The sequence below is a fragment of the Mastacembelus armatus genome, chromosome 6 (assembly GCF_900324485.2).
Source record: "Mastacembelus armatus chromosome 6, fMasArm1.2, whole genome shotgun sequence".
NCBI classification, from domain to species: domain Eukaryota; kingdom Metazoa; phylum Chordata; class Actinopteri; order Synbranchiformes; family Mastacembelidae; genus Mastacembelus; species Mastacembelus armatus.
Genome location: NC_046638.1, coordinates 10,888,294 through 10,914,845, shown reverse-complemented (window position 1 = coordinate 10,914,845; position 26,552 = coordinate 10,888,294). Strand labels below are relative to the sequence as shown.

Below are 26,552 nucleotides of genomic sequence, written 5' to 3'. Positions count from 1 at the left end.
AGTAGTAGAGTAAAACGTACATTTTTTTTCCAGTAAAAGTGAAATCTAATAAAATAATAAAATGCATGGAAGTAAAGTAAAAGCATTTCAAAATTATTTTACCACAGACTTTAAATCCCCATAAAGGAAGGCATCTTGTACATGCATCATCTATATGTGTATCAGAGAAATTAAAAGACACATATGGATTTTGGATTTGTTTAATCCCTGATGGACAACGGTGCTTTGGCTTTGGATTAAAGAGCTGTTTTTCAGTTCTAAATCAGGGTTTATACAATATAGCCAGGAGGATGTTGATGTCTCACAGTCTCACATTAATTTGCAATGCGCAGTGTTGATACTTCCTTCATAAACAGTCCTGCTTCTTTCAGAATCAGAAATATGATTCTGAAGCACTTGATGTGACGAATACTAGCAATAATATGTAATCTTCTTCTGTCCAGTATTTTTCTTTTGTAAAACTTGAAGTGATGAATAACTGCATCATTGCATCAGTCTAACAACTGCATAACATTTTCATTTGCCATGAATGACAGGTTCACAGCATCAACTAATTAAATTAATGAGTGTTATGTCAGCCTTTTTATCATTATGTCACCCTTTGTGAATAAGTGGATATGTTTAGGTAACATCTGGCATCAGCTCAGAAGCATTTAGATTAATTTATGATGCAGTGTTTTGTTATGACATTAATCTTATTAGGAGTTTGCGAATGACACAAACTCACTTTCCACTCAAAATGTTAGACCTAGAGTGCTCTAGCTAAAGGTCAGAGCACACTGTGAAAGAAATAAATGTATGTATTGATTCAAGCAAAATTAAACATGCACCAATTGAATATTAACATCTTAACATTTATGTGTAGGAACTCTACTGTGTAGACCTTACAACCATTATAAAAATAATTTAAAAACTATTTGTGTTTTTAGGAATTATATTGAACAAATGAATCAGGTAAATAATATAAAATGTGTTTCTTCCAGCAGATTTACACCATAAACACAACATATTGTGTGTAATATCCAATGCAGTGTCAGGTTTACAGCTCACACTATTCTATTGTGGTGCTTATTAAAAAGTAAAAATAAAGATCTCTCAACGTAACGTAAATTATGTAATAGCTTGTATCTCATGAGGTCTTATACTCGTTGTTTGCATTCATGGAAACTACGTGATGGGGCACGGCGATGAAGTCATTAAGAAGCTTACAGACGTTCAGGCAGATTAGATTTTTCTCTTCTAATCCTGCAGATTACCACTGCACAAGCCTGCTGGCTGAGAGCGCTTCATTGGACTGCACAATTTCTTCACATTGATCATTTTTTGTTGCTGGTGCATCTCTGGACTACGTAGACCAAGACGAACACAAACAGGAGAGAGAGAAGATTAACAACAGGACTGCAGAAACTACGCAGCTGAGCTTAAAGACATGTGGATGAAGCCAGGATTTAGGGATGGGTTCTGAGTTGGATTCACTGAGAAACAACATGGATGTTTGTAAATATTACATCATAGTGATACTTCTTTTGATTTGACAGGGTGTAGGTGGCAGACGCTGGTTCAGAACAGAGCTAATAACTTGGATCTACAAGGAGCATTGGCTCGTCAAGGAAAATCATCCCTTTTAGAGACTAATGCAAATGGTGACCATTGCTTTTAAGTGAAATGGAAATGGAGCTATGTTGTGAAGAGCATGAAGACCCTGGAATGGAGTGTACAGAGTATGTGGCACGAGAGGCCATTTCTGTGGTTGCTGACAGAGATAGTCCCACCAAGCTGCCCTGTGGGCCTGCAGAGGAAGGTGACAAGCCGCAGAGGAAAGAGCAGGTTGAAGCAGAGAACTGTGGAGCAGAGAGTAAAGGTATTGAGATAAAAAGACTCTTTGATCCTGAGCGAGATGGCAGAGAGACAGAATGCAAAGAACGGAGGAAATTAAAAAAAACAAACAGCTGGAAGATGGTACGGTTTCAAGACCCATCAGCGGACGGGGATGTGTTAGAGCAGGACAGCTCAGCACAGAGTCTCTTTAAGGAATATGCAGTGGAGGAGTGGACTTCCTCATCGTTTGAAGAGTTATTCATGGCAGAAGAATGGCAGGACATCACAGGTGAGGATAGATAGGTAATCTTACAAAAAATATCAAGATATCATCAGTAACTAGTGCCTAGTGCCTTTCTTTACATTAAGTTTGACACTTAGATTTAATTGTGATTTGAAACCATAAAAGAAAAATAGTGACTGAAATGTGATTCAAATCAGTCCTGGTATGTTTTTTTTTTTTTTTTCCTGCTTCTGAGCACATACTTCACAGCAACTAGCAGATTAACCCCAATTCCTACAACATAACCTTATCTTCTTTCCTCATGCAGAGGACAGGCTGCTGAGGAAGAAAGTGCTGGAGCTAGGGGCTCTGAACTCACTGCATCCCACCTGGGGCCAGGAGGTTACAGTGAAGATGCAGTGTGTCCTGGAGGACCGCACTGTGGTGGAGAAGGACTGGAAGCTTGTCTTTGTTGTGGGAGAGGGAGATGTAAACCAGGTGAATGCTTTTAACCCCTAAGAGTACTTTTTCCCCTGTAGATGATATCTATCGGATATCACATCAGACTTCATTAGTGACCAGTACAGATTGGGAAAGTTGGTAAACAAGACTATGAATCTATAGCCAGTGCTTTAGTCTAAATGCTAATGTAAGCATGATAACATCACAATGACAACGCCAACATGCTGATATTAAGCAGGTGTCATGTTTATAATGTTTATTACCTTATTTAGCTTGTTTGGATGCTAACATTAGCTAATTAACAGAAAACACAAAGTACAACTCAAAATGTCTTTAGAGGTCATACTTCAAAATATTGTAACATGAATGTCTTCATAATATTTCATGACAATCCAAGTGATGTTGAGAGATTTCACTAAAAAACTGTAAACCTTGCGGTGGCACAAGAGTGAAATTGAGGGGATGACTAAGGCCATTATGATCAATCCTCTGTAAACCATGAATATTTGAAGAAAATGACCATCCATCCAGTGGCTTTTGACATATTTCAGTCTGGACCAAAGTGACCGATTGACCAGCTGACCAAACACTCAACATTATCATCTCTAGAGCGATGCAGTTAGTGTAGCTAAAAGACAAATCCACATGCCTAAAACCTGAAATTCATTTTGTGTAATTATGCAAATGAAAAATGCTGTTAGCGGTTTACATAAAATGTTTTTTGACACTTGTAGGCACTGGAGGAGTGTGTCATATCCATGCACAAGGGGGAGATCACATTACTGCTGGCAGATTCACAGTATGCCTACGGACTACTGGGAAGGTAAGAAATGTCCGTCTATTGTTGTTTAATTATAAACCTCTGAATTAAAGAACATGTTGGATCAGAAACAACACATGGTCAGTTATGATTTTTAATGTAATCCTAATATAATCTCAGGCCTCTTGTACCTGTTGCTGTGGGGGCAGCCTGTTTATCCAGGGGTAGCATGGTTAATGAACCATAAAAAGGAGCAGATGGCTTCCTCCTGAGCCCATTCAGAGCCAGCCTATCAGTGGTGTGTTTGTAACCTCCCAACCTATGAGGAGGGCAGCACTCAAATTACGACCAGTAGCTTAGGTTTATAACCTTTACACAATTAGAAAAGCCAGTATAAACACAGAAGAGATTGGTGTGTTAGTGACGTATATCCATTGTTTATAGTTTTAATATTTACTTTAGATAACCTGAACACGTGAGAATAAGACATTAATGCACTGTGGTGATTTGATGACATTGTGTATAATAGTATAATGTTGAAAACATTTGAGGAAAAAAAGCTTTCTTTCAAGATTCGTTCAAGAACGGATACTGTAGTTTAGATCAAATGTGTGTAATTTGATTTTGCAAGCTCAATGAAACCCTAAAATAAATACTTAACCTATTTTAAGTAAGACATAAAAACAAATATGTTCATGCACCCAGAATTATCATTTAGCAATGAAATTTAAAGTTGTAGGATTGAGAGAAAATTTGAACTCGAATCAATTTTTAACACAGTAAACCTCAGAACAGCTGAACACTGTTGACAACATAATGTTCTGAACAGTGTTGTGAAATCCTGCTCTGCCATTGTGTACTGTACAGTTTCAGCCTGTTCTGTGTGCTGCATATGAGGTTCTGTTTGTACTGTGGAGCTGTGGGAAATGGGGATGATGGGACACGGGGGTGTGAATGAGTAGTCTCTGAGGTCTCGTCTGGAGTCTCTCCCTCTGTAAAAAAAAAAAAAAAAAAAACAAAAAAAAACACACTAAAAAAAAAGGACTGTGGCACTACTTCATTCACTGCCAAGGTACATGGTGAAGGGGAATCCACCATAAAAGGTGTAAACTCCAGCGACAGTTGCAGTATAAAGAACAGCTTTATTTCTTAACCAGCGTGTTTTTGGCATGCAGCCATCGTCAGGGTCAGTGTTGGAGAAGGAGGCAGTGGGAGTTGAGTTAATGATTGTTTTGATGCAGCCGATTAGGGTTGTACGCTGTGGGTCAAATTTAACTGTACACTAAGGTAGACAATCAGAGCTTCATGCCAGTTCTTTAGATATTATACACTGTATGAGGTTGCTTGGAATCAGATTGTTCCAAAACAATGAAGTTAAATACATTTGCTAACAATTTGGTATGAAAATCAAGAAATTATGTAATGAAAAAATATGCTGCAAGCTTAATTAAAGCTACACCCAAAGCAGGTTAGTGTATTGGTTAAACAGACTGTCCAATGATAGAAAACTTCTCATTCTTTAAACCATAAAAATATATTTGCCGCTGCTGATCTCATCAATGTTTTTCTCAAAATGTCAAATTATACCTGTATTCCTATCATATTCTTGGCATGTTCTTCTGGATAACCTTTTAGCTAAACCCTCCTGTTGAAGTATTTTATAAAACAAAATATTTTGGCACACAAAGGGACAAAAATAAGAATTCTTGGCAGCAAAGGACAAAATGTTTTAGAGTAGATTTGTCAGGCTCAGTGTGTCTGTACTATAAAATGACAGACAATGAGAGAAAATCTCATTAGCCTCTCTCTGTTTTCTGGCAGATACATTGATAGTACTCTGTCACTCGCCTGCTGCAAACACTGGCACAAAGAGCACTTGATAGTTATTTATCAGAACAATGTGCAAACCTGGTCAGACAGTATGATTCAACACAACACAGCACAGTGGAGTGGTCTGTAGCTCAGTGTGTGGGGATGATGGGTTGGCTGCAGCATCTGATGCGATCAGAGCTGAATATCTAGAGGAGGGTGAATGTGAGGATAATGGAAAAAAAAGGAAAGGTCTGGAGCATTTACCTGATTGATTACAGCTGACAGGCTGGTCAGGACTAAATCGACCATAACAAACACTGACGTTTTTCCTGTGAGACATTAAAGCGCCTGAGCCTTTGATAGGCTGTATGTGACGGAAGACATCATCACATTCGCCTTTTCAAAGAACAGCAGCATGCGTCAAAACTATTCCCTGCTGAGACTACTACTTAGTCAGAGATACGGATCTCATCCCCTCAGTCAGCAGGTCATTATCAGAGAGCAATAGAAGCTAACATCTGCTGATCTCTGGACAAGCGCAACTTTAACACTTATAAACCCTCTGGAGGCCACAGGGAGTCTGCCTCACCAGCCCTGCACAAACCCAAGGTCACCAGTATCACATGTCAGTAGCAGCTGCTTTATTTCTTCTAAATTACAGTAAACTTGCAAAACAATGAGCCTGCACTGCTTCCATTATATACAGTACAGTGTTCACTCTTGTTTCTAGTTATATGTGGAACACCATACAGCTAATTTAAAGACGTCTTCAGTCTGAAATGGTGCACTTTAAGGTTATGTTGGCCGGTCGTCAAACAAACTCAAAAGCTTAAGCCACACTGCTGGCTGCATAGGTGTTGGCATACTTTTACTCCTGGCACAACTGAGAAATACCTTAGCTGCACATGTTGAAGTGGAGTTAATTAGACCACTGGGATGTGTCACAGTCAAATTAATAGTTTAATATGGGTCCAGATGGACAATGTCAACCAGTTAATCATTCTACTGTTGCTTCAGTGTGTCAAGTGGGAATTATGTGCTATTTATGATTAATATAGCAATTGAGGTTTTTTAATATGATTTCAAAACCCAACACCTCTGCACAAGCGCATGTACAAAAAAAAAACACACATATATACACAGGACAACATACATTTTCTTTAGCAAAGCAGTGGTTTATTCAGTTTAAACCAACCACAAAGACAAATTAAAACTTCAGAAACATTAAAAAGGAAAATGTAAAGCAAAATAAAAAAAATAAATCTCTGCCAATCAATAAATGTTTGTATACTACATAATAAAAATATGCCTTGACTCTATTTGAAAAGTATAAACAAGATGTAAACATTTTTTGACACAGTCTACATTAGATGCTGATAATACAAGACCTGGCATTTTTTGTTTTTTAGACTGAGCTGTTGGGCAATTACCAAGCCATGTTAGGGCTTGACGGTAATATGAGGGGTAAATCGATCTTTGAAAAAAAGTAATCTTGAACTTGATTTGATAATAAACTGATTTTCATAGCAGTAAAAATCATTATTTATTTAACATTTCTACAGAGGATATTAAGGGACCCAGAATTGATCTCTGGTGTACCCCACATGGAATAGTAGAGACAATCAATTACCAATAATGAATGTGAACCAACAGATTATCTGCACAGACTGTGACCCACAACATAGTTGACTAACTAAACATACTGCCTTTAATCGAACAGTAGAGACACTGTGGAAACACACCAGATGGCAATGTCATTTTCTGAGGGGAGCAAAACAAATAAGTTCTACTGTAGCAATAGGGAGAGGAATCTCCCTCTCTTTGACCCTGGGGGATCTGGGACTGTTGGCTTTGATTACACCAGGTTTACTGGTCTTGCTTCATATTGGCAGGGTGGAATGAGTTCAATGAGGCTTCAGGGACATATAACATTTACCATGATGGTTGACAGTTATTGTCTAATATTAATTTATTATTAGCTGTGTATTTTCATTTGATCTTGTGATGTTTTCTAGTTTGTCACACTGCTAAGCTGCCAGGTAAAAATGGTGACCATTGTCAGACATACTAGAGTATTGCAAGTTTAAAAACTTTAAGTTGTGTGCAGCAATTTACTTTGAGATTTGGTTTATTGACTTTTTCATTGTCCACCAGAGTTTATCAAGACTGAGACTGAGTATTTTATGTTTGAAATTAAAGGAAGAACTCTACAGGTTTAGGTGAGTACTACTGCATACCCAGAATAGATGTATGAAACCTTTTGTGGCTTGATAGAGATGTTTGTGAAATCTGATAAATAGGCTGATATCACATGGCACTGAAGACCAGACCTCAGCCTAGAGAATAGAGGGTCCATTAGCTTCTGCCATTATAACACATCCAAATCTCATAGTGAAATATCAGTGGTCAGTTTGAATTGCTGGTAAAGTAGATGCCAAGGATGAAAAATGTGTGAAAAAAGAGAGATAATATCTTTGATTCCTGTTAATTGATTTTTGGTTTGAATTGTCCATTGTCATTCTGAAAATGTTATAGGAAAGTAATGCTACCTTAGGCAAGTGCTTTTAAAAAATAGGAATACAGCCATGCTGGCGACTCTGGGGCTGTACAGAGATAAATCAGGGTGCAGTGTTGACGTGGAACATCCAGCATGTGTTGAATTGTTAAATAACATGTAATTGCAGTCATTGTGCAGCCATTATGTTTGAGATATAAACCATAACATCTTCTTAGGAATGCACTGAAGCGACATCTTTATTAACACTATTAAAGTAGTTGACAAGTGTTGAACCCTTTCCCTGTAACGCATTAGGCACACCCAAAACCAGCAGGGAATGCAGCTGAAAAAGGTAACAAGGTGACTTTTCTCAGAGCAGAAAAACATTGAAACACATTTCTTTGTCTGCATTTTTTAAACAAGGGTAGAGAGACAAAAAAAAAAACTACCAAGCATGTGTTCTGTATTGTGGCATTAATCAAAATATTAGGCATTCATTTGGGATTATTGTGTGTGCTCGTCCTCTTCTTTCAAAGCAGTGTCTTTTTTCATCAGTCATTGTAACTTGACATAATCAAGAACTGGCAGTTCCACTTTTCATTGCATCAGGTACTTGTCAATAGACGGTACACTGACTGCTCACCACAGAGCTATACTGATGTCTGTCTCTTTTATGCACACTAGCTCTCCTCCCCTGTCTGCACACACGTAAGCACGTTGTCCACACTCAAGGTAGTGTGACTCACTTTGCAGAACCACCTGGGTCAAATGAATAATATGACCTTTGAGACGCTCCTCTGTGGAAAACACAGTCATGAATGTAAGCCATTTTTGTCAGTATAAAATTATTTAGGGAAACAATTGCCAGTCTGGTGTAACTGACACCAGCATGAACATGTTTCTTTGCTTTACCGTATGTCATCAGTAAAGGATTTCAGCAACAACTAAACTCTGATCACATGATTTAAACAAGTTTGACTGTAGATTTTGGGCTGTGTGTGTGTGTCCTTCCCGGCACAGATACAACAGGCTGACAAGAAACCACACCCAGAGCTCACGCTTCAGGAGCAGGCAAGCAAGCGCCGACAGCTGTAGCATGCTCCAGATAAGATCAGGATTAGCTATCATTCAGCATGCACCCTTCTGTTTGCCAAAAGCACTCTGCCACATTAGACTGAAGCTTTATGTTGACCTCTAGCCAAAAAAGAAATGTGTGAATTACATCTGAAGAAAATAGACTTTGTTCTACCTCAGCAAAACAAGATAGTGAGTTGTTTTGGTGCTGCAGTAGTATTTTGCCTCTCAGGCCAGTGTTTGAACTGTGCATATCCCTCATTTAATCTCCCTGGATGTTTACCTTTTCCCCCTACTGCTTGCAGGCTTATCTCTCTCATCGACACAGCCTGGGTTGTAATATAGCACTGCACTCAGTTATGTCTACTTCTGCTTTCCATAGTCAGGGCAAATCTGGAGGGACAGTAAATTTCCTCAACTGAAATCTGCTTTTATTGAATTTTAAGGAGTTTATTTTTAGAGCAGATAATACTTGGTGGAGTGAAGTTGGCCGGCACTGTATGAGATCCAGGATGTTTACTTCTGTTAGTCTTGTCTCCTTTTAAACTGAGACTTTCTATTTATTTTTTGCAAATTTGTATGCTTGTTTTCTCCCTATTTAAAATGCCAGTTTCATTTTGTACCTACCACCAACCCTACTGTTGCCAATGATGATGAGGCCTAACAGATTAGATTTTAAGAGGAGACATGATAACAGAAGTTAACAACACAACTACTTAAAATACCAGATAAGAGCAAAGAAAATATTGGTAATTATTAATAATACAAATGACAAATTTGAAAGATCCAGTGTGAAGTGCATACCAGCAAAAACCGTTTAAACAATTTTTACCTTCAGTTATAACTGCAGTACATTAGCAAACTGTAAACCAGTTTGTTTGGATGCATTATGTTCAGCTGTCTTTGAGCTATTTGTACCTACTTCACTTTACTGAAATTCTACATAAGCTGAAATCATCCACTTGTGCACTGGGTGTTATTCATACCTGTCTTTTGTAGGAGGTCTTTCATGTGTCTCCTTAATTTTTTAAATCATTGTCTTAGGCTAGGCGCTGTTCCAGATGCTCTTAAGCAAGCTATAGTCATGCCTTCACTTAAAAATCCTGATTTGGACCCTCTGGTTTTGTCAAACTACAGACCTGTGTCTCAGCTTTTGTTTATTTCAAAGGTTTCAGAGAAAATTGTTTATAATCAACTGTAATTTTTTACACACATTCAGTATTTGTTGGTGATCATCTTTCCTTGTGGTCTCCACTGACCTGTGTGGTGCCACAGGGCTCTGTTGTGGGCTCCCTTCTCTTTAGCCTGTATATGTGTGTATATTTATCTTTTAAAACCTGATTTTAGGAACTTGCCGTCTACTTTGCTAGACTACTTGAATGACTTTGGTGCTTGGCTTGCCCAGACATTTTATTTTTTATTTATTTATTATTTTTGAACAATTCCAAAGCTAAATATACTATATATATTTGACAAACAAATTAGCTCAATGGTTAAAAAGTTTTGTTTAGCTTTGTTTATTGGCCAAAGCAAAACCATTTCTTAGTAGAAATTTATTAGCACAATGCCTGAGTACTGTAACTCTTTGTTGGGGTTACTACAATCTATCTATTTCGGCTTTAACTGGTTTAGAATGCAGCTGCTACATTTTTAACGTATACCTGCAGTTATCAATATAATACATTTGTTCTCCATTCTCTGCATTGGCTCCAGGTGAGTTTTAGGATTAATTTACTATTATTAATTTAGCATTAAAATACTGTTGTTTGTTTCGAAATCTTTTAACAGGCTAGCTGCTCTGTATTTGTTAGCCTTCTTATTGGGAGTCACTGTTGTGAGCCAGACAGCCAGTGAAGAAAAAAAAAGAAATGGTCTCACGCACAACCCCCCCCAATAAAACCTCCTGTTTCCAGTCACTGTGCAAAGCTGAGTGAATCCCCTGCTGGCAGTATTGTAGCTTCATATTTACCGGACCTACAAAAGAGAGAGAAAACAACCAGAAAGTGGCTTAGTGTGTATCACCTTCTTCTCTGTGCAGAGTTTAACTAGGTGAGCTTTATCAAAACCATTACAGGACTGATGGGATGAAGGCCCAAAACATTGTCTTTTTCCCTAAAATGTAGATACCATTTTCTGTAAAGATGTTTTAGAATTTAAAATTAAATATAATTATACAAAAAAACTATATGTTGTCATGTTAGATCCATATTAATTAAAAATGAGGGCATCAGTACTGTTCTCCTGCTGTGTTATGAAATGCTCATAAGTTGCTGTCTGTAGTGGAATACTTGCCACACTGTCACACTGGCATCAGTTTTGGCCAATTTGCCACTAGCTGTGCTGTGTTGTATAACCACGACAGACTTTGTTTTTCAGGACATGGCCTGTAAGTACACACAGGAGAAACACACGTGAGATGGCACATTAGTCCTAGCCATGCCACTTTCTGTTTATAAGTCACACATGCCTGCCGTGCACAGTACACACAGCCAGATAGGGAGAGAGAGATTAGAGGAGCATGGCAATGAATAGATGGCTGCACTGAAAGGTTTGCAAATGTAACCTGATGTGTTTACAGCAAAGAGTCCTATCCTGTGTGCTGCTGACTGGAAGCTTCTTGAATATATATGTTTTACATTCAAATTCAAAAGCACTCTGTGCAGACAAAGGGTGTTATTTTTTTTAACCTTATAGCCTTGCACAGGATGCTTGTTTGACTGTCAAACAATCTGTAACTAAAGCCTCTTGCCCTCTACACCTTCCCAACTGGGAAATCTTTTGTAAGTTTATGAAACTGGCGATCTGACAGTCATGTCTACTTTATGCAGCGATTGGCCAGGTGTCTCCCACATTCTTTTTTCTTATTCTTCACACAACTATTTCCATCACTTTCATATGCACAGTGAGTGCAACAAAGGAAAGTCTGTCCTCAAGTGTGCCATTATTCCAATTTAAATGTTTATTCATGTTTATTACTTTGAGCGTTGCTGTTCAGAACAGCTATAAACACTTTTGCCTATGACACATTGTATGAACTAATTTGTTTTGAGTATATATCAGTCTTTCTTCTCCTGTCTTATGTATTGCATTTTAAATTTGTCAGTTTTTATTCATACTAGCTGCCTTCAGTCTCCCTAATTGTTGCTTAAACACAGAGGCTTTTTCTGGGATTTTTTGACTTCCAAGACCACCCAGTCCCACTCGTCATTTGTGGCTCAGAGAAGTCACTTCTTATTAGGATTTCACAAATTAAGAAACACACATAAAAATTAAAGTTTCTTCAAACATAAGCTCAGGCAGACAGGTTTGTACCTATAGGTTAATATGCTATATGTACCATGTACTGTGGCAGGAGTAGAACCTGTCTGGACAAATAAGTCTGTAGAATATGTGGTGCTGCCTCAATCTAGGAAAAAGCACATCTCTAACAGAGTGACAAGTGGCACTGGTGTGTGTGTGTGTGTGTGTGTGTGTGTGTGTGCGCGTGTATGCGCGTGTATGCGCGTGTGTGTGCGTGTGTGTGTACATATACACGTGTTTGTGTTAGGGGGGTGAAGAGGTACCGTCAGTAGGGACGTGGAGTGTGACTCATCTCACCAAGACGTCAGTGCTGCTCCGTCATCAGTCGTCTGCAACAGTCTATCACACAGACACACACACACACACACACCGCACCCAAACCAGACTTTTAAAATATTCCTCTCAAATTAACAACCAGCAGACACTAACATCCACACTGTAAAATCAAAATCAGATGTGCGGTGTTTAAACTCTAGGGATTAACAAAGTAGATCTCATTATAAATAAAACAATCTCAGTTCTTTGATGGAACTGATGGGATTAGTTGCAGTGCGGTAATGTTTCATGTTGTCATTCCAGATGGTAAAGACAATACCATCGACATTAACCAAACACTGCATTTTCTGTTAAATAAAACAAAGCTGTCAAGATAATAAGAGCAAAGATGTCCTTAAATTCCTTAGAAATAGTCTCTGTGTGTTTCCTTGCTAAGCTCTCTGTGATGAGAGTGACCCATGCTATTGCCCCTGGTTATGGCTAAGTAAAGTCAAGGCCTTTCTCTTAAGAAATGTGGCTGTTTGTCTCATGATTGATGCTCCAGGTCTTAGAGGGAGACTGAAGGATCATGCTAATGGTCCTGCTACATTTGCTTTACTCAGCCAGCAGGCGCAGGCTGCTCCTCCTGACAACCTGACTAATAAGTCAAGCATTCAGTGTAGTGCTATTGATTCACAGGCTGCACAGGGAGGCAGACTTGTCTACAGCTAACAAACTTTATTGGTGAGATTACAGATTTACTGAAGCAGACATTTTTCTCCTGGACAGTGGTATGACAGGAGGCTGACAGTAAACGATAATGACAGTGGTTTTGTGTCATCTACAGACACTGCACAGCTTCAGAAAAAGCCAGCATGTACACATATTGTACAGTATGTGCTTGTAGATTACTCTTCAACTATGTCCAACATTAAATGCATGGATTCCATTTGCAGCAGTTTAGGTGCACATAAACAACAGCTGCTGCTTTAAAGTTACATCTCATTTAATAATCAGTGAATGAGTGAGATAACTTCTGTTTGTTGTGTGCTCAATTTGCAAAATGATATTCCAGAGACTGTGACATTTCCTCAGTGAGAGTTATCTGGTTTCAGCACTTGCATGTGTGACAGCTCGGACTTATAAGGTAAATTAATTTCTGATTAATATCTGTTTATGACATTTATTCCCCTACCAGAATGTCATACATAAAGCAATGAGAATGTTGTGGTCACAAATGTTGACAGAGGGAGGCAAACGTCTCTGGTGATAAATGATAATTTATGTGTCACCTGTATTTAACACCCAGATCACACTTTCTGGAAGATATACATCTTTGACGTGAAGGCAAATTGAATTGCTTGACTATACAGAAAGTATAAAATACTCTTATACACTTCCTATGTCCACTGTCACTATGTCAAGTATAACAGTTAAGGACGGGGGAGGTCTTTCATCTTTGAAAGAGCAGGATTTTTGGCTCCTTGCTTAGAATTTGTTACAACTTAGAAAGCTTTGAAGGTCGAAAGTGAAATCCAAAACTGGCAGAGATTCGGTTTATATAATCAGTAGACATAACATATTTGCAGAGAAAGAACCGAAGTGTCATTGCAAAACAGCTTCACATTTACCTCTCAGAAAATTCACTGTAACTAAACCTCACTCCCTGGGGCATTATGAGAAATTGCCACTTGACTGCACGGTGCACACCTCAGAGATGTCTGCTTGTTCATTTTGATTGATTATGTATTTAGGGTCAATCCTGGGATAAGATAACTTCTGGAGATAACAGCTTGGCTGATATACTACATAATGACCTCTGGTGATATATTTCTGTGTAAGACAGATTGCTCTCATTCACCATAAAACAAAACAAAAGCTTTTAGCTTTTTTTGTGAGGAATTATTCATTTCGATAGTACCACACAGAGGACCACAAACCAGTGAAAGATTTCAGATTATTGCATAAGATGGAAACCAAAACTTTTCAGGCTTACCTGTGAGTCAGAATGAAGGTGGTGTTTTGTTTAAAAGCTTCAACTTGATTCACTGCAGAGAGGTGGGGCTTATGGTTGATGATATTATAAATACATTGATATAGTTGCTCTTAGATTTTAATTTGTTTTGACATGAAACATCATAAATAAGTTGTTAAAAATTTGTTTCATGTCATGGATAAACATCTTTATCATTTATCCTACCCATTTATTATTGGGTGTATGCATTATGGTGATGAAGACTGGGATATAGTGTAATATAATGTAATAGTGATGCAATCGAAACTAATAGTCGATATTCTCACTTATTATTCTGTTTAAAAAAAAAAAGACTGACTAGTTAGAAAAAAGACTGACTAATTCGTCAAAAGAAAGGAATTAACTCAGACATTATTGCCGAGTGACAGTATAATACACAGAAAGCATGCATGAATATAAAACAATGTAGGTTTTGAACTATTTTAATCAGATTTGATTTAGCTGACTTAAAACTGTTCATTCTGCTGCCCCCTGGGCAAAGGCACCAGAGCATTTGGACCCTGACAAGCCAGGCTGTGCAAGCAATAAGACTACTTAGCTCTAATAAAGAACTGAATCCACGCACATGCACACACACACACACACGCACGCACACACACACGCACACACACGCACACACACACACACACACACACGTCCAACATTGCATCTTTTCACATTTCACTTATACTCAATGTTTACATTGCACACTCTCACTTTGGAAATTGCTACTATTATGTTGCTACTCTTCACTTGTTGTACTGCCGTTTGTACTGCTCTGGTCGGTGTTATTCTGTGTTTTGTGCTTACTGTCCAATGTGCAGTCTATCCAGTCTGATGTGACTGAATGTTATTCAATGTCCACTGTTCTGAACGTCTTGCTGTTTGCACTTTGCTGCACTCTGGCACTTTAGGTATAGTGTTTCTTTTGTACAGTTGTAGTTCTGTATGGCACCGTATGTATAGTGTAGTTTTGTGTTCCTTTTGTAAGTAGCAGTTTTGTACAGTAGTAGTCTTGCACCGTCTGATGTTGCAATATGTAGCACCTGGGTTTCTGGGGCACATCGTTTCGGAATGACAAATAAATCTCTTAACCTTTTATTTCGTGCTATGATTAAAAACACTGAACTTAAAACAGTTTTTAGGAAAAGACCACAAGGTACCCCCTTTTTATACATTTACGTCAAATAGTCCCATTTAGTCCTACTGCGGTAAACAGTGAATGTAATGTACTTTCTCTCCCAATAGCTATTTTAATAAAGTTGTGTAACTAAATGATCCTCACAAGTAGCTCTGAAAGATCCTGGCTACACATCCCTGCTATTAAAAAGTCACTATATGCCCTGCAGGTAGCCTGAAGCTGAGATTGGATTCATTTTAACAGGCTAAGGAAATCTGCTGTAGATTATATGGGGACTTTTGAGAAGCTCAACAGCCAGGATGTAGGCAGTAGCTCCCCGTGATCCCTGTGAGCAGAGTTTCATGGGCTCACTGCTGCAAGAGGAAATAAAAACAAGTTGGAGATGGAAGCACCAAGCCAAGGCAGCAGCTGTAAAGCCTTATGCAGTTAGCTTCTAGATCTCTGACTGTAATGGGAGACTTTTTTTGCTGCAAATTAACTAGTATGGCAGCAGGCGAGGAAAAAGCGCTGTGACGTCTCACCAATGGTAGGATTAAAACTAAGCTCCTTTGCCTGGCTGTATTGGTGCAATGTGTCCATCCAAGAGTCAAAACAGACACAACATTACATGACAGAAGCAGCAGACCTGCTTTCTCTGCTGTAAAAAAAATAAATAAACCACCTCATAAATCCTCTTTTTGTATTATCATAAAGCCGCACACCACATTTATTACAGTTATGTTAGTGCATTATCTGACGTTGTAACCATAGAAACCAGTGTGATGTATATTGCTGGCCTTTCCATCATTTAAAATGGACGTGTGACGTCAAAGTGGCCACTGTTTTCCCTCTGAGGAAGTTCGTCCTTTCATTCAGAGCGGCAAAGAGTCTGCATGACAGATAACAGGGTGAGTCAGCAGCATTATCATACACCTTAATGAGTAAGTTTGCTAAGCCGCGTGTGTGAATCAATTCATTTATCATGGATGCATAAGTTCCCATGACACAGGAGGGAAAAGCTAGTGCCCTCCTTATCACCTCATTCATATGTTCACAAGAAGAGTGGAAACATTCCTCTTTTAATCTGCATGTTAGTTACATGGTTAGTTATATAAGCTCTTAAATAAATGTTCTGGTGCTCGTGGATTCCTGCTTCCTGTAAAAACAACACACATATTTCGAGGAGTGATTCTGAATAGAAATGTGTTTTTCTTCTGTCATCTTCATATTCACTTTCTTGATGAGTTAGATGAGAGTCTGTTACCACTCCATAGGTCCATACCAGGTCTTAACTGGTCGTATGCCCATGTCGACGTGGCTATAGGACTTTCAACAGTCGAAGCAGCTGGTTTACAAAAACTCTGGCATATAACCACCCATGAAGACACGACAACAAAATTTTATGTTTGTTTTGTGCAGATAAAACAAACTGTAATCAGTAAGTTGTAAATGTGCTGGTAGCTTAATTGTGTTACCTTTAGACAGGCTAGCTATATCTATCTCTAGTGCAGTTTAGTGTAGTTTGTCCAGATATATGAGTCTAAATAGATTAACAAATGAATAAAAGAATCTGATAATAAGGATTATAATCATGGTAATAAATGAAGGAAGTACAGGTGAGCAAATAGACCAGAGACTGGTCTCTCAATGCTCCCAATCTTTAACCTTCAGCTCAGCACGGCTCTCTTCAGGGAGTAGCCTGACGAGGGCCCTGCTGCAGCCCAGAAATACTCTCTCTGTCTATTCTCACTGACCTTACTCTGGTTGGGGTCAGGCAGCAACTAGAAGGGTAATTTCTCTGGAAAATGTTGAGGAAACTGGGGAATGATTGCTTCAGTTCTTGCACTGTCAACTACGTGTACAACAGCTCTTAACACTGGGAGTTTTCTGACTAATGAACCCATTTTTAGATCTGGACTACTTTGTTGAAATACCCCAACAAGCATTTAATCACCTTTTGCAAAAACTATTAGTTGTATTTCAATGATTTCTGATAAAAAGTCATGTCTCCCTCAGGAAGGATTGTAACAACTTTGGTGAACTGCTGACATTTTGCTTTGGTGCTATCATCAGGTCTAAATTAAAAATAGTTTTAGTGGGTAGTGGGCAAAGTGGAATTTTCTCCAGATATTCACAATGTCTGGATAATTACATGTTCAGATGATCAATCCAAAAACAACACATCTCATTGACTCACTCATTAAAATATGATGTTCACATCATCCTCAGCTGCACTGTGAGGTTAGTGGTAATTAGTACTGGTAGCATATAAACAGCATTTCCTTTAACTCAAAAAACAATTATATTGAAAGCCAACAGGGGAGGCGGGTAGTGTAGCTCAGTTTTAGGACATGTGCCTGTGCTAAAGCTGCAGCTTCAGGTTTCACTGGAATCTTTCAGAAGGATCTCACTGTGCTGACGAGCCTGTGCTTCCTGTTTGCACTAATAACACCCCAGGGGCTCATTGGCTGAGCTCAGAGCAGCAGCACATTTGTGTGTGGCTAATCACCAGTGACCTGCATGACACTGTAAACCTTACAGATCTATCAGCGCGTTGTGTTCTCAGATTACACTCAACAGCTCGCTCGGCATGCCAACTTGTGTTTAATGCTCACAATGGCAACAATGGAAGCTCAGTTATTCACATTATTCCTCCGTGCATGAAACATACATTTTGCTTGTTTATTTTAGCCACTAAAAGAGCTTAAAGGCATCAAAGGTCACCTGTTGATTTCTGCATATTCACAGGCTGCTTTTTGTCAGTCAGTGCATGCACGTGACTTCTGTTGTGACTTCTGAGTTAGAAGCAGGGAGGGATGTGTGGTCAATAAGATTGAGTTGTGTCCTTATCTGGGTCTCTCTACATTTACTAAACTGCATGATTCAATGGTGGGTTCAGTATTATTTTATGCAGCAGGGGTTTGGGACTTTGAAGATGCAACATAGTCCATAACAGAGCTATGAGATGCTTCCTTGAAGTTCACAAGTTTATCACTAGGGCAGCCCCGGAGGGTGACATGGGGTTGGATCCCAGTCTCAAAGATGTTATTTAATTATGGAACTGCCTGGCGCCTGGCTCACTAGAAAAATCTGTAATTGGGACAAAGCTCACAAATATCCTTGGTCATAAGATGTTCTGGAAATATTCTCTCTGGCAGATATGCAATTTTTTTTTCAGAGATTTACAGTGTAAAATTTACTCAAACTTTATTTCAGATTTATAAAGAGCAGTGGAAATCAGAGGTATATAATAAGAAATGAAGAAGTTATATTCTGTTTAAAGAAAATTATTTCACAGACCCTTATGTTAAATTTAATTTAAAAAGACGACAGAGGTCTCTCTGTGCCCAGTTAAGAGCAGGTGCCTTGCCTCTTGCACTTGATGTGGGTCGATACAAAGGTGTGCCAGAAGAAGAGAAGTTGTGTGTTTTGTGTGATTTCAGTTTAATTGAGGATGAATTTAATTTTGTGGTTTATTGTCCACTGTATAATGATTTGAGAATTTCTGTTTGAGAAAATCCAGTGTAAAAATCCTGATTTATTTTGGTTGTCTGATGGTGATCTGCTGAGCTGGCTCTTTGAAAATTAGATTTTCATTTTGGCAAGATTTATAGAGAGGGCATGGGCACTTAGACAAAGAGCACTTCATCCCAAAGTTAAAGGGATTTTAATAATAATTGTCTTGTTAATTTGCAAAGCTGCAAAAACGATAACAGTATGAGGCTACACCTTTTTAGTGATTAAGTAAAATGGTCATTATCATTCAATAAAATACAAGATCACTTCAAGTCTGCACCACTGACAAAAAAACACTTCTTATTTCACTGTTACAGTGAAAAAATCAAGCTCAGTATAAACTGGTTTCAGACTAAGCACACAGACTCAGTTGCACTGATTTTTTTGTATGTTTTAGTTTTTACTTATTCACTTAGAAACCACAGGTTTCTGTAGCAGCGGGTTTCAGAAGTAGTTTCACAGAAGCTGATTTAATCAGGAGCCAGGCACTAGTAGTGTACAGTATCAAGTACACTGTGTGTGCTATTGTTATATGCTCAAAACTATTACATAAGTAGCCTTCTCAATATTGTGTAATATTTTCAGATAAGAATAGAGACAGGAATGTCCATGCACTAAGAAATCATGCAGCTAATCATTTGGTGATGGTGTCATATTAGCATTAGTTCCAGCAGAACACATGACATAAGCAAGAAGGAAGAATCTGTCTCTAATTATCAGATATGAGGCCTTTTTTTTTTTTTGAAAGACTAACATAACCACGTGCAACCCAAGCCATGTGCTGTATGTTCTCCATAAATGAATCCACTGTCTTTTTCTCTGCTGCTCTTTTAACGCCTGTTACACAACTCAGCAGGCACATCTCTGATCCTCATAAACAAACAAGCAGTGGTACACAAAAACAAGTTGACAGGACTAAACGCTCCTGTCAAAAATTGTTCAGACTGCCTTCTAAAATATCTGCATTTATTTATTCATGAGCCTGTATGATAATGCCTTTGAATACTACTTCCTCTAGTCAGATGTGCAGGGATCCAGCTCAGGTTTCTGCTCAGGCCTCTGCTCACCTGTTTGTATTAACTCTCCTCTGCGTCCTTTGGCGATAGAGGAGGTCTTCAGAGAGAAGAGGTGAAAGGGTAATAAAATCTCACTTGCTAATGCAGCCTCCCAGTAACTGGAGATGCAACTAATTCTGTTAGATAGACATAAAATGTGTCGTTGACACAACCAGTTTGAATAATTCATGATCTGACACAAGTCAGCGCTGTCACATTACAGCCAACAGTCACTGCGTAGGATCTGCAGGAAGCTGTACTTCCTTCTGGCTGGCTTAGTTTCAAATCTTTATTTTGCTGAGCTCATTAAGGTCGGGAACATCTTTATAAAAAAAAAAAAAAAAAAAAAAACCTACAGCATTTTTCTCAGTGCTTTTGTTAGAATCCATTGCTTAGGCTACTTCAAATTTTATAGTTAAATTGTCATGCATTCATTGAGACTCAAATACAGACTCATCTCATACACCTTTGGAATCACACCTTCCACAGAGGCAAGTAATAGACCATTGTGAGCCAAGTGGCCACAGGGGTCACATGATAGAAAACCAAATTAATTTTCCCGCTGAGTGACCCTTGACTAAGCTGAAACCGTAGACATTTCACAGGTTTATACTAGTTTCAAATTCTTGTCTACTTAAATAAGCCAGAGTCATTCAGGCGTCTTTAAAGGTGTGGGAGCGGGTGGATACAGGGAAATTTAATCTACACACAGAGCAGCTGTGAAAGCACAAAAGAGCACAAATTTATCGTCAAAAACACTGCGTACTTTCAGTTTGCACTCTGTGTTTCCTATCACAGTTTTCTTGTGCTTATGTTAAGGTTTTGTTTTCCCAGACACTCTTTGTGTGTGTTTGATGAAATACCTTAGGAAAGGCCATGACACAAAACCTGAAGTATTCAGTGGTTCTGTGGGATAAAGATGTTTCTGTTAGTCATTCAAGGTGTCCTGATGGAAGAGCTTCAACTTCACAGCATTGCTAACTCTCCTGCTGAGTCATCACTTCAAGTTTAAAATCCTCAAGGTTTTATTAGTTAATGTAAAAATCTAAAAAAACACACAGCAGTGATATGGTTACCATTAGTATCTAAAACTAATTAGTAGATTCATATACTCCAGAAGTGTTGTTTTGTGATAAATCCTTCAGAGAAATACCTTCAGGAAAAGAAAAAAGAAAACATGCCAGTTTTCTCACTGGACTAAATGTAGACTTTTAAGATTTTGAAGCAGTTACGTAATACAGGTCTGGAGAACAACAGCAGAGGGTGAACAGGAGCGTAGAGAGGAATTTGTGCATGACAGACACATGTTGAGCGATATGTGGGTAGTGATTGATAATATTGTTGGGTTGATGGAAAAAATGCATGCTGTCTAATGTCCAAGACAACTGTGATCATATCTCTTTTAGGTTGTCTCTCGTACACCCACAGGTGCTACTGGAGGGCTAAAGAAACCAGTTTAAATAGGAAGAAAAATTAATACTTCAAAAACTATTTTACCCTATACAGTATAAATTTAGTATCCTGTCAGCTGTATGCATGAGCTAGATAATTTTAAGGATGATTTTGACTAGCTTTTTTCTGCTTTTCTTCAAGGATAGTTATTGAAACGCATTAATTTCTTGATTGATTTAAAATAATCAGTGTTTTCTCTGGAGGAGTTAAAAGGCATTTTTTACCAGGAGGGTAACTTAGACATTACTCCCAGGCTCTTTAACTCCTCAACCTGTGATGATATTGATTGTGTCTGTGTTTACGTTTGTTTACGTGCAGAGAGCCTGATATTCCAGCCTGGGCTCCTTTACTCTACCAGCTGCAGCTTCTGGACATCAGAGAGAAAACAGACCCGTTAACTCTACCCATTGCAGACCGCATTCGCATTGGAAACCAGAAACGAGAGCGAGGAAACTTTCATTTCCAAAGGGAGGAAAACAGCTTGGCTGCCAGAGCCTATTGTATGGCTCTGGATGTGCTAACCACATGCAACAAAGGTAACCCAGCATCAAATTCTTGAATTTATTCATAGACAATATTTCCACAGTCAGTTATAACTGGAATGTGTTTTAGTAGTTGATGGGAGCATTATCTTCTGGGGAAAAGGTGAAAATGGAAATAAAACACAAATAAAAGCGCATGGATGTGCACACACACAAACACACACAGGAAGCACAAAAACACAGCCTGGAGGGCTAAGACACAACATTTACGCATCAGTCTCAGCCTTAAATGACATAACAGTTCAGTGCTTCCCTCCAGTTTGCCTTCATATTAATTGGACCATCAGGATGCAGAGCCACATACATCTGAGCCAAGGGCCATGATCAATGTTTTTGCTTAATTCTTTGGCATAATCAAAGTTAATCAACTTTCATATTATTTCCACCTTCTTAATCACTTTAATCATTGATGAGGCAGGGTGAGCCTGAGAGGGAAATGCGACTGAACAAGTCAGGGTAGAGAAAGACATGAACTGCTTCCTAATGTATCAATGATGGTGGACCAGTGTGTGAACTCACTGTGGCACTGAAAGACAGGAGTTCATCAGGGCATGAAGATCATGTAATTATCGAATAAGAAGACCACCAAAAAGATAATAATGAAGCCATCATCTTGGCCTGTCAGGCATATTTTACAAATACAAGTCATGACACATGGAGATTATAATAAGTAGTAAGCACTGCAACTTAACATGCACTCCCATTTAAAAAAAAAAAAAAAGTGATCACTCCATTTTCTCTTGATGGAAGTAAATAAATTAAAGTGAGTAGGAAATAAGCATTTGATCACATCTGAATGCAGCGTAGAACTAGATCAGCACATGTGATTCAAACAAAAGGGGCTTGAACACAACATCCACTTAGCTTTTTTAACATGTAGCTGGAAATGTTAAAAATATGCATGTACTTATAAGTACTTAAGTTAATTATAAGTAATGTAAGTTAAAAAATACATTTAAATACTAATAATAAAAGATTAAATCCACCTTGGATCTTTTTTTTTCTCACTGCTCTTACTAATGTTTGAGAGCTGTTTTCAGCTAAAAAGCCCTGTTAAACCCATTGTACACTAACATGTAAGCACCAAATAATGACTCAGCCACAAGTAGTGAGTAAGTAGTGGTATATTTAGCAGCTAACCAGACACATATTTTCCCAAGGAGTTGGTGGAGACAAAAAACTGATCTAAAGGGAGATGTTGGACACAAATTTATCAGGTGGACACAAGACTCCACATCAATGCTTCAACATGCTAATGTTGCTGTAAATCTGCTGAATGTGTGAGTGAGTAATAGTTTGCTAACATTTACAGTGTTTAATGTTGATATTATGTTTGGTTATTTTTTCCCCCACTGTTCCAACAAGTGCCCAAAAGTTCAATTAATTCAGCCTCAGAGGGTCCTGATATTTTGCAAACTTGGAACAGCATCCTAACTGGAACTGGCTATTGGAAATTTCAGATAGTTGAATAAAAAGACATGTATTCACGTATACGTGGTCCCTGAGCTGCTAACATTTAGTACTTATTGTGCTCCAGGCCAAGAATATAAATTCTTTGTACTAACAAGTGCTCATTATTTGGGTCACTGATATATTCAGCCAGATGTGCTCGGCTCTGATGATGAAACCACTGAGATGCTACAGCAGGGACAGTGATACAATATCCATCATCGATTTTCATCATCAAAGTACCTATTAAATGTTTTCTGTATTTTGAAGTGTCTATATACTATCTATATTTTGTAAGATTAGTTATCTCTGTCAAATCTGTCTTAGCTTTTTTGTGTCTATAGCGTTGTAATGTCAACACCAGAAAGTTAACATTAAATGACCACTATAAAGCACATGTGATCAGCCATGTGGTTCTGTCTTTCTACAGATGGGAGCAGCAGCGGAATCGAGGCAGAGGAGGAGGAGGTGCGGGACTATCGGATCAAGTGTTTGAACAACCTTGCCACCGCACAGCTCAAACTGGGGCAGGGCGACGAAGCGCTACACACCAGCCGGGACGTTCTGACCCTTGAGCCAATCAACGTCAAGGCCCTTTTCAGGATGGGAAAGGTGAGGACACATCCTGTGTTGTTTTTCCATAGAGCAACATAGAGCATCTCATTTGCTCTTTATCAACCCATAAATGATTATTGCTGTGAGAGTTCCTGGAAGGAGGAGGATTTTGTTTAATGTGGGATTAGATTTAATTATTTTGGAGATTAAAAATAGCAGTTACATTATTGCTATCTGTTTTCTGCTTGTTCAAATTTATGGCCTTCCAGGACTACTCACACTGTAGGCTTTGTAATATTTTCAGATCCTGTCAGACAAGGGTGAATACAAAGAGGCAATGGAGGTGCTAAAAAAGGCCTTGAAACTGGAGCCGACCACCAAGGTGAGATTAAATGTGTTAACTGGTCCGTCACCTCACCACGTTTCTTCCCCATCTGCCTGTGAATCCCATCCAACTTTCATACACACAAAAAAAAAAGGAAAGGTCATTCTAAAATTAGGTTGTTATTTGAGTCACCAAACCAGTTTTTATCAGATCAGAATGTGGAGATTTTCAAATGTTTCCAGGGTGTACCCCTGCCTGTCCACCCAAGGAGAGCTGGAATAGGCTCCAGCAGATCCTGATGACCCGAGTTAGGAATAAGCAAGTATAGATAATGGATGGATGAACTTCATGATATTCACAGTTCCTCTCACCTTCACCCATATCCTTCTATCTTCCAACTTCTTTTTTTTTATTGCATCTTTTCTGGTACCTGAAAATATTTTTGGGAAACCCTAGACACCATCTGTACATCATGAAGAAACCCCCTTCACGTTCAGTTGGACAGTTTAGCGCATTTAAAGAGAAGGTGTTCACACATTAGCCAGAAGAAAACAGATCCCAACGAGATACTTTTTTGCACTTCTGAGGGGCCTGTTCTGTCTTGTTTGTGTGGTTTGTCTAAATCTGCCAAGTCCTCCACAGAGGATCTGGCAAATTGCACATCTGGCAGTAAACAGATGTGGTCACACTGCTCAGATTTGCCTTGCAAACTTGTTAAAAATAACACATGCATAAGCTAAATATTGTCACTCAGTGTACTAAAAGTAGTAATGTTAGGGTAAAAAGACTTGAGTCACTCCACAGCTATAGTATAGACTCCATGCTGTGTAATTAAGATAACTACTCAGGAGAACTGAAATGAATAATCTCAGTTTGTGGCCATGATTTTTACTTCCATGGTGTGACTCACGAATTCGAATTAGAAAGCATGAGGAGTGTGCTTTCATCAGCTATTTACAGTACACTGCTGCCAAAATTGCAATGACCTGACCTACAGGGCACACTGCCACTGTCACAAATATGTCTCTTCTTGTCTAGACAAAATGAAAATATCTGCTGCGTTGGTAATTACACCTTTGTCTCGCTGCTGGATAAAATACTTTGGAGAAACCTGATTTAGCTACTCTCTGAGAAAGTCATTGTACTGGGGCCTGTAGATGATCCCAAAAGAGATGAGACATATTTTGCAATAAATTACAAAGAAAACTTATTGTTTTAATGCATTTTATGACCATCTCTAGTGCAGCATCTAATAACATTTATAAAATGTGATAGTTTGCCTGGACATCTGGGATATGCATTTTAAAAGCAAAATTATAACCAAAGAGTTCTGAATTGTTGGCTTCTAAAAGCTTTGGCAGTCATTGAGACTGCCTAAGGCAGTGTGAATCAGGCCACTGCTCTCACCTGCTGGACACTTTTAAAATTACAACTTCATGTTTTCTCCACCAAGGTGAAAGGCTTCACATTTCATTTTGAACATTAGAGCTTAAAAAAAAAAAAAAGGCAAAAAAGGTTTAAGATTTTTTTTTTCCCTTTTTTAGGCGATACATGCTGAGTTGTCAAAACTTGTCCAAAGGCAATTAGGGGACAAAGATACCCAGGAATGGAAAGCCAAACCTGCAAAGATGCTTGGGGACAATATCACACCTTTTCTATGTCCTTCTAAGAAGAGGACATTTGTAAGTCAAGACAGAAATATCACAAAAATGTTATTTTGATAATGAAGGGACTAGATTTTTAATGTGTCTGTGTGTTTTTGTTGTGGTGTTTTAGGGGATTTCTTGGAAGTTTATACTTGGAGCTCTGGTGGTGGCCTTGGGCAGCTTAGTGATGTCAGTAATTCTGACTGCAAGAAACTGAAATCCTCATCTGAAGGAGAGAACTCTGGTCTTCACTTCTCTGAAAATATGAGAAGGTATGCATTGCAGCAACACCAGAGCCTCTAAATCTTCAAGTTTCATATGGTAGAAGTGTTTCACTGAAAGGTTGGCTGTATTTAGAAAAATGAGGACAGTAAAGCAGAAATTTCTATTGATTGATAAGACAGAAGTTTCATCTTTCTTGGTATGTGTTTTATTTGGAAAAGGCAGTACATTTCTGTTTGTCAAAAAAATGTCCACATTTAAAAAAAAACAAAAAAAAAAACAGTTGTAAAGCCTGTAACCCAACTATGCTGCCAGTCAAAAATTTGGATACACTTTCACATCCAAGTGAAAGTGTTTTCAAAGTTATGACTGGTAGTGTGCAAAAAGTAGTTCTCGTAAAACAACTTACACTGATGTTTAAAAATAATGTATAAGAAGATGTACTCTCCTTTATC

At 38.5% G+C, this 26,552-nt stretch overlaps 1 protein-coding gene across 1 annotated transcript; it reads left to right on the top strand.

Annotated features, from left to right (window-relative positions):
• Nucleotides 1-1,544: 1,544 nt before the first annotated feature.
• On the top strand, nucleotides 1,545-26,314 carry fkbp16 (FKBP prolyl isomerase 16). Its single transcript, XM_026311401.1, has 8 exons — nucleotides 1,545-2,107; nucleotides 2,370-2,539; nucleotides 3,238-3,326; nucleotides 21,677-21,894; nucleotides 23,780-23,961; nucleotides 24,209-24,286; nucleotides 25,774-25,911; nucleotides 26,006-26,314. The coding sequence occupies exons 1-8, from the start codon at nucleotides 1,666-1,668 to the stop codon at nucleotides 26,090-26,092; spliced, it is 1,404 nt and encodes a 467-aa protein (XP_026167186.1). The 5' UTR covers nucleotides 1,545-1,665; the 3' UTR covers nucleotides 26,093-26,314.
• The last annotated feature ends 238 nt before the right edge of the window (nucleotides 26,315-26,552 follow it).

Coding starts and splice junctions, on each gene's coding strand:
- fkbp16 (XM_026311401.1), top strand. CDS start 1,666: ATGGAAATGGAGCTATGTTGTGAAGAGCATGAAGACCCTGGAATGGAG. Junction 2,540..3,237: donor GAGAGGGAGATGTAAACCAG/GTGAATGCTTTT, acceptor TGACACTTGTAG/GCACTGGAGGAGTGTGTCAT. Junction 25,912..26,005: donor CTTCTAAGAAGAGGACATTT/GTAAGTCAAGAC, acceptor GTGGTGTTTTAG/GGGATTTCTTGGAAGTTTAT.